Source organism: Gossypium raimondii, chromosome 7 (genome assembly GCF_025698545.1).
Source record: "Gossypium raimondii isolate GPD5lz chromosome 7, ASM2569854v1, whole genome shotgun sequence".
Lineage (NCBI taxonomy): Eukaryota > Viridiplantae > Streptophyta > Magnoliopsida > Malvales > Malvaceae > Gossypium > Gossypium raimondii.
The window spans coordinates 30,791,971-30,802,929 of NC_068571.1; the positions used below are offsets into that span (position 1 = coordinate 30,791,971).

Consider the following 10,959-nt stretch of genomic DNA (forward strand, 5'->3'; position numbering starts at 1 on the left):
AATCATTAACCTACCATCTGGTAAGATTTTCGGGACGAAAATCCCTAAAGGGGGAGAGTTGTAATAGCCCGATTTTAGGCTTAGTCGAACAAATGGTTTCGGACCACAAATCAAGCGAAAAAAAAATGTAATGGCTTGAATTTTCAGAGGTGTCGAACGGTGATTCGAGATCACTAAATTCGACAAATGGGTAGAAAATATTATTAATTTAGTAAGTATAAGTTAAATATGAAGTTAGGAAAATTTTTGAAATAGTGAATAGTGCACTAGAAATAAATATTAAAATAATTAGAATCGAAATGAGGTATCAAGACCTCGGGGATTTTAAACTGAGCCATAAATATTTTTATAAATATTTATGGAGTGTTAAAAAGTTAGTATTAAAGTTTCGTTAAGAAATTTTAAAGTTCCGATAATTAATTGAACAAAAAGGACTAAATTGTAACAAATGCAAAATTTTGGGAAATGATTAAATAGCTTAAATGATAAAAGGAAGAGGGCTTAAAAGACAAATAGACCCAAGGTCTATTTGGGCTGGACGGCAGAGGCATGAAATCAGCAAGAAAGTAAGGAGAATTAAGGGCAAAATTGGAAAATTGCAAAATTTGCTTAATAAAGTTAGGACCCAAGTGGAATTATCTAGATTTCTCTTCATTTTTCTGAATTCTCATCAGCTAAAACACCATGGAAGGGCTTCTTCAAGCTGGTTTTCATATTTTTATTACAAGTAAGTTCAATTCTTGACTATTTCTTGAAATTTTGTATTTTTATGACTTTTACAACTAGGCCCACTTGTTAAATTCATTAGTTTTTGATTTTATGAAAGAAGTTGAAAGTTTATATGAATATGTGCTGGAAGTATATGATGATTTAGCATGAAATTAGAGCTTTAAATTGTTCATATGCTGATTTTATTGAAAGAATTGAATAGAAAGTGAATGTTTGGGACCTAATAGTAAAAGAGTTTGAAGATAGAGTTATATGTGGAAATTCTGAATTTCAATAGTTGTGTAACAACTTATAATGTCTAGTAAAGTACTAATTGAGAAAATTAGATTAATTGAGGGTTAATTGAGAAAGGACCGAATTGTATAAACTGTGAAATTTGGGGCAAAATGGAAATCAACATTTTGCACTAAAGCAGTTTTGGACAGCAGCAGTAGTGTAACTTTGAAAAATCACCAAAATTGTAGAGATTGAATTAGAGGATGAATAAAATATGAAACTAAAGCTTATTGAGTCTAATTTCTTATAAAAGAAATGATGTGAGCAATGGAATTGTAAATCATGAGATATAATAGATTTTGTGAGACAAGGTCAGAATGAATTCGGGTTCCCTGTTCTGACTTTGGAAAATCATTAAAATTGTAAAAAATGATTATGAGTTATAGTTTATATGGTTATAATCCTTAATGAGTCTATTTTAGAATAAACAAGCTAAAACATCATCCGAATTCTGTACAATGAGATAATTAATTTTAGTGAAGAGTGGTCGGAACTGTCAGACAGCGAAACAGGGAAACTTTAAAGAATAAACTGTACTATTTGGCTGAACCAAAATTATGAAAATTTTATGGTATGAATATATGTGAGTCTAGTTTCAGGAAAATTAACGGATCTTAATTTGGAGCTCTGTAGCCCGGATAAAAATAATTTAGTGACTCTGACTCGGATAAACAGCTTTGAATATACATGTTAGTGAATATTGAAATTATGGTTAATGTTGTTTAAGTGTGTTATACACATTAAGGATGTGGAATGGAGAGGAGGAGGAGGAAAATTGGGAAATATATGAATGATTCGTGTATAAATGGTCATATGTTTGATTATAACTCATAAACGATGAAATATGAATGATGCTTATTTTGTGCATTATTGGTCATGGTTTAAGCTCATGTGTGAAAATAAAGTTTCATAGTATGTGTGTATGGTATATTCAGTATATGATTTGGCATGAAATAATACCATGAATGGTTTATGAATTAACACATGTTGGTAAGCCCGATATATGAATAAATGATCAAATTGAGCGAACGCCGGATTTGAGTACTTCGATCAAGTGACAAAGTGATAAGTGGTAGCTTTAGCTACACTTATCCGATCAAGTGACAAGTGGAAAGTGATAAGTAATAGCTTGGCTATACTTATCCGATCAAGGACAAAGTGATAAGTGATAGCTTCGCTATACTTATCCGATCAAGTGACAAAGTGATAAATGATAGCTTCACTACACTTATCCGATCAAGTGACAAGTGGAAAGTGGAAAGTGATAAGTGATAGCTTGGCTACACTTATCCGATCAAGTGACAAGTGAAAAGTGATAAGTGATAGCTTCGCTATACTTATCGATCAAGAGACAAAGTGATAAGTAATAGCTTTAGCTACACTTATCGATCAAGAGACAAAGTGATAAGTGGCTACACTTATCCGATCAAGAAACAAAGTGATAAGTGGCTACACTTATCCGATCAAGAAACAAAGTGATAAGTGGCTACACTTATCCGATCAAGAAACAAAGTGATAAGTGGCTACACTTATCCGATCGTAAACAAAGTGATAGGTGGCTACACTTATCCGATCGGGGGACAAGTGATAAGTGATCATACGTAAGACCATAGTTATACTATGGCAAAGTGAAAGTGAAGTACTCAATTTTCCGTGACTGCTCCCTAATTTGATTAAGGATGGTAAGTGACAAATGGGCCGAAAGAATTAAAGTAAATGGATAAGTGGTAGTGTATTTATATCGACGATGTTGTTATTCAAACTAAAGTGATATTTTCATTGCTAAATTGAGAATTTCATAAATGTGTTATTGAATGGTATAATCAATAAACATTGAGTTAAATGGTAAATACGTATTAGTTTTGAATTTGATGTCATTGAATTGTACGTGAATTAAATGGAAATTGCTAGTGATATGATTTAAATTATGAGCATGAGAAATTGCGAATTGAATGAAATGGAAATGAAGCATTAAATTGCATGAGTATGTATCGGGTCTCGCAGGCCCTAATTATTATGATTATAATATTTTGAGGATATATTGTGAAAAGTTATAGAAACATGTTAATTATTTTGAAAGTTTTAATTTTGATGAAATTTTATAACTCGGTTAAATACGTTTACAAGTGTATGTGTTTTGGTAATGCCTCGTACCCTATTCCGGTGTTGGATACGGGTAAGGGGTGTTACATGAAGTTTTGGTACAATTGTGGTGCCTTTGAATGACATATTGGTTAGGTGATTTAGGTTGTTTGAAATGGCATGTTTAAGTATGTTTGGATGATATTTGAACCCCTTGAAGGTGTGCCCAAATGGTATGAATGGCTAGATAGGAGTTGGTTTTGAAATGGCTTGATTTTAGGTAAATTTTGGGTTCACACGGCCTAGGACATGGGCTGTCACATCGGCTCGGTCAGAATAACACCCTTACCCGTATCCAACACGGAATAGGGTACGAGGCATTACCAAAACACATACACTTGTAAACGATTTAACCGAAAGTTATAAACTTTCATCAAAATTAAAACTTTCAAAATAATTAACATGTTTCTATAACTTTTCACAATATATCCTCAAAATATTATAATCATAATAATTAGGGCCTCATGAGACCCGATACATACTCATGCAATTTAATGCTTCATTTCCATTTCATTCAATTTGCAATTTCTCATGCTCATAATTTAAATCATATCACTAGCAATTTCCATTTAATTCACGCATAATTCAATGACATCAAGTTCAAAACTAATAATGATTTACCATTTAACTCAATGTTTATTGATTATACCATTCAATAACACATTTATGAAATTCTCAATTTTGCAATGAAAATATCACTTTAGTTTGAATAACAACATCGCCCCGATATAAATACAAGCATCACTTATCCATTTACTTTAATTCTTTTGGGCCCATTTGTCACTTACCATCCTTAATCAAATTAGGAACGGTCACGGAAAATTGAGTACTTCACTTTCACTTTGCCATAGTATAACTATGGTCTTACATATGATCACTTATCACTTGTCTCGATCGATAAGTGTAGCTAGGCTACCACTTATCACTTTGTCACTTGATCGATAAGTGTAGCTAAGGCTACCACTTATCACTTTGTCACTTGATCAGATAAGTATAGCACTTATCACTTTTTCACTTGATCAGATAAGTATAGCACTTATCACTTTCTCACTTGATCAGATAAGTACTCAAACCTGCCCGCCAGCTTTGATCATTTATTCATATATCAGCTTACCAACATGTGTTAATTCATAAACCATTCATGACATTATTTCATGCCACATCATATATTGAATATACCATACACACATACTATGAAACTTTCTTTTCACACATGCCATGACCAATAATGCACAAATATAAGTATAATTCATATTTCATCGTTTATCAATTAAAATCAAGCATATGACCAATTATACACAAATCATTCATATATTTCCCAATTTTCCTCCTCCACCTCTCCATTCCACATCCTTAATGTGTATAACACACTTAAACAACATTAACCATAATTTCAATATTCACTAACATGTATATTCAAAGCTGTTTATCCGAGTCAGAGTCACTAAATTATTTTTATCCGGAGCTACAGAGCTCCAAATTAAGATTCGTTAATTTTCCCTGAAACTAGACTCACATATCTTCATACCATAAAATTTTCAGAATTTTTGGTTCAGCCAAATAGTACAGTTTATTCTTTAAAGTTTCTCCTGTTTCGCTGTCTGACAGTTCCGACCACTCTTCACTAAAAATTAATTATCTCATTGTACAGAATTCGGATGATGTTTCAGCTTGTTTCTTATAAAAATAGACTCATTAAGGATTCTAACGATATAAGTTATAACTCATAATCATTTTTTTACAATTTTTAATGATTTTTCAAAGTCAGAACAGGGGAACCCGAATTCATTCTGACCTTGTCTCACAAAATCTATTATATCTCATGATTTACAATTCCATTGCTCACACCATTTATTTTATAAGAAACTAGACTCAATAAGCTTTAGTTTCATATTTTATTCATCCTCTAATTCAATTTCTAAAATTTTGGTGATTTTTCAAAGTTACACTACTGTTGCTGTCCAAACTGCTTTAGTGCAAAATGTTGATTTCCATTTTGCCCCAAATTTCACAGTTTATACAATTCGGTCCTTTCTAAATTAACCCTCAATTAATCTAATTTTCTCAATTAATACTTTACCTAGACATTATAAGTTGTTACTCAACTATTGAAAACCAGAATTTCCACATATAACTCTATCTTCAAACTCTTTTACTATTAGGTCCCAAACATTCACTTTCTATTCAATTCTTTCAATAAAATCAGCATATGAACAATTTAAAGCTCTAATTTCATGATAAATCATCATATAATTCCAGCACATATTCATATAAACTTTCAACTTCTTTCATAAAATCAAAACTAATGAATTTAACAAGTGGGCCTAGTTGTAAAAGTCATAAAATACAAAAATTTCAAGAAATAGTCAAGAGTTGAACTTACTTGTAATAAAAATATGAAGAACCAGCTTGACTAAGCCTTTCCATGGTGTTTTAGCTGATGAGAATTCAGAAAATGAAGAGAAATCTAGATAATTCCACTTTGGTCCTAACTTTATTAAGCAAATTTTGCAATATTCCAATTTTTCCCTTAATTCTCTTTACTTTCTGCTGATTTCATGCCCTGCCGTCCAGCCAAATAGGCCTTGGGTCTATTTTCCTTTAAGCCCTCTTCCTTTTATCATTTAAGCTATTTAATCATTTCCTATAATTTTGCATTTGTTACAATTTAGTCCTTTTGTTCAATTAATTATCGAACTTTAAAATTTCTTAACGAAACTTTAATACTAACTTTTAACACTCCATAAAAATTTTGTAAAAATATTTATGGCTCGGTTTAAAATCCCCGAGGTCTTGATACCTCATTTCGATTCTAAGTATTTTAATATTTATTTCTAGTGCACTATTCACTATTTCAAAAATTTTCCTAACTTCACATTTAACTTATACTTACTAAATTAATAATATTTTCACCCATTTGTCGAATTTAGTGATCTCAATCATCGTTCCGACACCTCTGAAAATTCAAGCCATTACATTTTTTTTTCGTCGGATTTGTGGTCCCGAAACCACTGTTCCGACTAGGCCTAAAATCGGGCTATTACACTGGCGACACGGTCGTGTGTCATCTAGGAGTTTCTTAGGGTTCAAGTCAGTGAGTTACACGGCCTACCACACAGGCGTGTGGGGCATCTCAGTGAGTTGCACAGGTGAGGACACGGGCTGGGACACGGTCGTGTGTCCCTTGTTTGAAAGTTACATGGTCTGGGGCGATGTCACTCGGCCTGGACACACGGCCATGTGACCCCTGTTTTTCAATTTTTGCATCTTTTTCTTAAAACTTTTGATTTATTTCAGATTAGTCCCGAAGTGTCTCAAAGTTATTTTTAGGGCCTCGAGGGCTCGATTTAGGGTCAGAATGCATGTGATTGAATGGATTACGATATGCGTAATTTACTTAAATATTGTGGTGTTAAATGTTTCTGATTGTTCGGTAATGCTTCGTAACCCTAATTCGACAATGGAGACAGGTTAGGGGTGTTACACTATCTGTTTCAATTTACTCCCGAACCTTCATTAATTTTTCAAACCTTAATGAAAACCGAGTGTGACATGTAATTAATCAAAAGTTATATCTTTTGTTTATTGGTAAATAGTTATATCACTTGATTTTTGACAAAAGATTATAACTATTCAAATAATATTAGATGAATGATTATGTCTCTTTTATATGTGATTATTCAAAAAAGCTAATTATTGTAATATTTCTTTATGAAGAGACATGAAAATTCATATAAATAAGAGAGTAAGATTTTATTTAGAAAATATACAAAAAATTATTCTATTATAAACCAACATTTTGGAGCCTTGTCCTATTTCTTCATTTTTTGTTTGAGTTTGGTTCATATTCTTTGAAATTTTTGTCACCAAAATTGGGTTCTAACATAAACATCCTTGAATTGGGGAGATGAGGTTGTACAGTAGTGGATGAATGTTAGTGATGATTTTGTAAGTAGTATTACAGAAGGATGGGTCTAAACAATGTGATTGAGAAACTTGTTATAAGAGTTTCATTCAAATTGTTAATTCTTTTAGTTTTAAATTAATGTTTTAGAAATGAGATTAGATACCTTTTTAATTTAATTTACTTTATATTTAACTAAAAATATCTTTTAAACTGTTTTCCAATAACAATAAAAATAGATAAATAATTATAGAAATAAATATTTAAATTATTGAATTGGAATCGTTTATAATATGATTTGTTTTATTTATATATGGTAAATCATATGTTTAAATTTTACTTTGAATGAACCCTATTGCTTCCTTTGATTCATGAAATTATTTATATTGATACGGACTGTTATATAATCATATTTATTAAATTATTCTAAATTCTTAATTAATTAATAATTACACATGTCAATTTTTATATTGATTCAATCGATTAACCGATCAATTAATTCAACCGAACCAGCATTACTCGAATTAACCAAAAAATTTAAACTCTTAACCATTAACCGAAATTTTTTCAAAACAAATTAAACGAACCGAACTATTTCGGTTAATTCAGTCGGTTAACCGAAATTTTCATTTTTTGTTTTTTTGTTAAAATAAATATAAAACATATCAAAAAATAAACTGGTAATGTTCATTTAACCAAATTAACCAAAATTAACCTAATTGGTAATATATAATATTGGTTTTTTGAAAGTTCAGTTATTCCGATTAATTATCCGATTTCAAACCAAATTAACCAATAGCCAAACTTTCAAAAAATCATTAACCGACCTCCGACCGAATTAGATCAGTTAACTAACCGATTAACCGAATTAGTTCGATTTGATCGGTTAATTTGATTTTGACCGAAATTTAAACACCCCTACTGACAAACAACATATCCTAAATATGTTACATAGGAATATTTCCTTATATTGAAACATCAAATAGCTATTGTGTTATATATATAATTTGTATATTATTTTAATAGTTTTACGTATTAATTCAACTTTTATATTTTTCATTAATTAAAATTTCAAAACTAAAGTCTATTCTATTGAATTAATTTAATATTAACATTTAATTCAATTAAATAATTAAGGTACTATTTAAATTATTAAATTAGATTTTTAGTCAATTTGAATATCTAAATAGTAAAAATATTAATTTAATTTGAATGGTTAATTGTGTAGTGATTTGTTTTGTTGGACCCATAGGTCAAAGAAAACGGATCATTTCTCTTTCCGAAAAAACCAATCAAAGAATTTCATTATATCCTTTCTCAAATCATTCTATTTTGAATGATATTTTATAAGAATAAGTACATGGATATAATAACAAAATAAAAATATATATCTTATTTTCTACTTCTATTAAAACTAAAATTAATAAAAGCTCCTCAAATGACTAAATACTGATATTGGAATATTCCGTGATAATGAATGCACACGTGATTTGGGATAGAGTAAACTTTTAATATAAATTAAACTAATCCGCATTTAATTATCACAAATACGTATTTTTAAAATTTTGAAATTATAAAATATATTATTTAATAAATTAAAAATGGTATAAAATTATAATCCTACATCATTTACTTTCTATAATATTTAAAATTAAATTTATGATATATTTAAATTTGATATTATTCTACAAACCCTATAAATTGGAATGAACAAAAACCCAACCATCCCCGTAAGTTGAATGAATACTCAAAAATAAAACAGAGCGAATGGAGATGCGGGGTATCGATCCCCGTACCTCTCGCATGCTAAGCGAGCGCTCTACCATCTGAGCTACATCCCCGGACGACTTTAGGTCTTAGAAACAAATTTTAGTATATTTAATTTTGTATTTTGACCATGTTACAAATCTTGATAGTTTGCCTCGAACTGACCCAAGCCATTTCATCGACGGTGGAGATGTTACTTCAGTTGAGGGAAAGTCATCATTTTATCCCATCTGAGAAAGGAAGTTCATGTTGAAGGTGTCCACCGTGATGGTAATGAAATGTGTTCTATTTTAATGAACCTCTAAACTCATAATTAAAGGATCTCATGATTATATCCCTTCTCTTTTGATCAAAGGTAAACTCAAAAACTTTAATAATAAAAAAAAAGATCTAAAATTACCTCGGATCGGTAAAAACAATTTATTCAACTTAAAGCACATATCGTATTTTTAACATACAATTCAAGTTTCAGAAAAGAAAGAATACATGAGGGATGAATAGAAGTCAAAAGAAGAGGTCTTTGAAAGTAGGAAGCTTGATCTCTCCTTTCTGAGAGAGAGGGATGGTCAGGTCTCCAAAGAGAGGAAGATCCACGGTGAGTCCCACTTCCAATTCATAGTCAATATCCCAGTCTGCACCGATGTCCTTTATCAAGCTTACCAATACGCTATGCGGTACCTTCACTGCCACGTCCAACATCGTCGAGTCGCTTGCCTTCAGTGAACCCGGGTCTGGTACTTTCCCCGATGCAATCACCCTGTCGCAATTTCACAAATCATCAATAACTAAATCAAACGCCCAACATAATCCCAATTTCCAATGTCTAAGACGGTCCATTATTGGAATATCCGCTAGGAAGAATCTGTCAAAAGCGCCATTATAATTCTTGTGTTGTTTTTTCTTTTCAGATTTCAAACCCCAAAGCCATTTAAACAGATCAGTATGAATAGAAAAATGTGTCAAACATGAAATGGTGCAACTTCAAAAACGAATCCCAGAAATCAAATATTTATAAAAGAAAACGAAAAGGAATAGTGAACAGAAGATTGATGATAAGCGGAGAGGAGTGGAGGGGGATCAAACCTGCCAGCACTTTTGAGAGTGTAAGAGATCTCGCAGATGGGGATGGGAGCGCTATAGGGGTTGGTGACGGAGACTTTAGCGTCATACTGGATGCCGTCACGGCCCACATGGCTCAGATCAACATCCGTGATGCTAGCCTCAGGCTTCTTCATATTGGCCACCTTATCGGCCACAAAGTTCTTCGCCTTGTCCAACAACTCCGCCATCGTGTAAAAACTGACTATTAGATTTGGGGGATGGCTCGATATCTTAGGATGCTGTCTGTTTTGACGTTAGAGACCCCTCAGGTTTGGGTTTCCATTTTATAGGGGAGCGGGGGAATCTGTGTAGGTGACACGTGTAAATTAGACATGCTTGATGGGAGATGATGGCACGTGAGAATAAACGCGTAGAGCTGTCGGTTAGTTTTTCCGTAGAGGGAGATCTGTGCTTTAATTTTGGCAACTTTCTCCTCTCCACGTTTTAAGTAGTCGCAACTCGCAACTTCAAAACAGATTTTTAGATTCTTTATTGAGGGACCTTTAATTTTTATTTTTATTGAATTGGTTTGATAAAGGTAATTGTGTACAGAAAATGGGGATTTACGGCAGTAAATATAAGTTATTAGGTTGGGACATACTGTAGATAAATTTTAAAGTTTATAATTGATTTCACGCAACTTTATGGTAAAAGTATTTTATGTTTTTTAATATATCTTAAACTATAATTTTAAAAATCTGTGGTAAAAATCTTTTGACCGGATTCAATTAATTTTAATTTTGGTGTTATTTTTATATAATTTTTCACCAATATCACTTTTAAATATAAAAATATGTAAATGATATTAATTTTCTACTTAACTTTGTAAGTCATTTTTGTAAAATTTTAATATGAATTAAAGTTTTAATGTTAAAAGATTATACTCTAACTAAACTAAACTAATAAAAATAGTTATAGAATTATTCTGTATTATAAAAAATAGGATTGCATACATTAAAGAATGTAAATAATATGATTGATAAAAGACATTATTAAATTTATCGTATTAAATTATTTTAAAAAAGGAAATGTTAAATTAA

General features: G+C 31.2%; 1 protein-coding gene and 1 non-coding gene across 2 annotated transcripts; both read right to left on the reverse strand.

The window, feature by feature from the left end:
* Positions 1-8,819: 8,819 nt before the first annotated feature.
* On the reverse strand, positions 8,820-8,892 carry TRNAA-AGC (transfer RNA alanine (anticodon AGC)). Its single transcript has one exon. It is a non-coding gene; the product is annotated as a tRNA-Ala (tRNA).
* A 313-nt stretch (positions 8,893-9,205) lies between these two features.
* LOC105796427 (late embryogenesis abundant protein Lea14-A) lies at positions 9,206-10,173 on the reverse strand. The gene is made up of 2 exons (XM_012626146.2): positions 9,902-10,173; positions 9,206-9,575 (listed from the first exon to the last, which is right to left on the reverse strand). Exons 1-2 carry the CDS (start codon positions 10,105-10,107, stop codon positions 9,323-9,325), a joined length of 459 nt encoding a protein of 152 aa, XP_012481600.1. The 5' UTR covers positions 10,108-10,173; the 3' UTR covers positions 9,206-9,322.
* Positions 10,174-10,959: the final 786 nt, after the last annotated feature.

Bases quoted from the DNA above. Each gene is read 5' to 3' on its own strand.
- LOC105796427 (XM_012626146.2), bottom strand. From the start codon at position 10,107: ATGGCGGAGTTGTTGGACAAGGCGAAGAACTTTGTGGCCGATAAGGTG. The intron at 9,576-9,901 runs GTTTGATCCCCC...AAATTGCGACAG, and splicing joins ACTCTCAAAAGTGCTGGCAG to GGTGATTGCATCGGGGAAAG.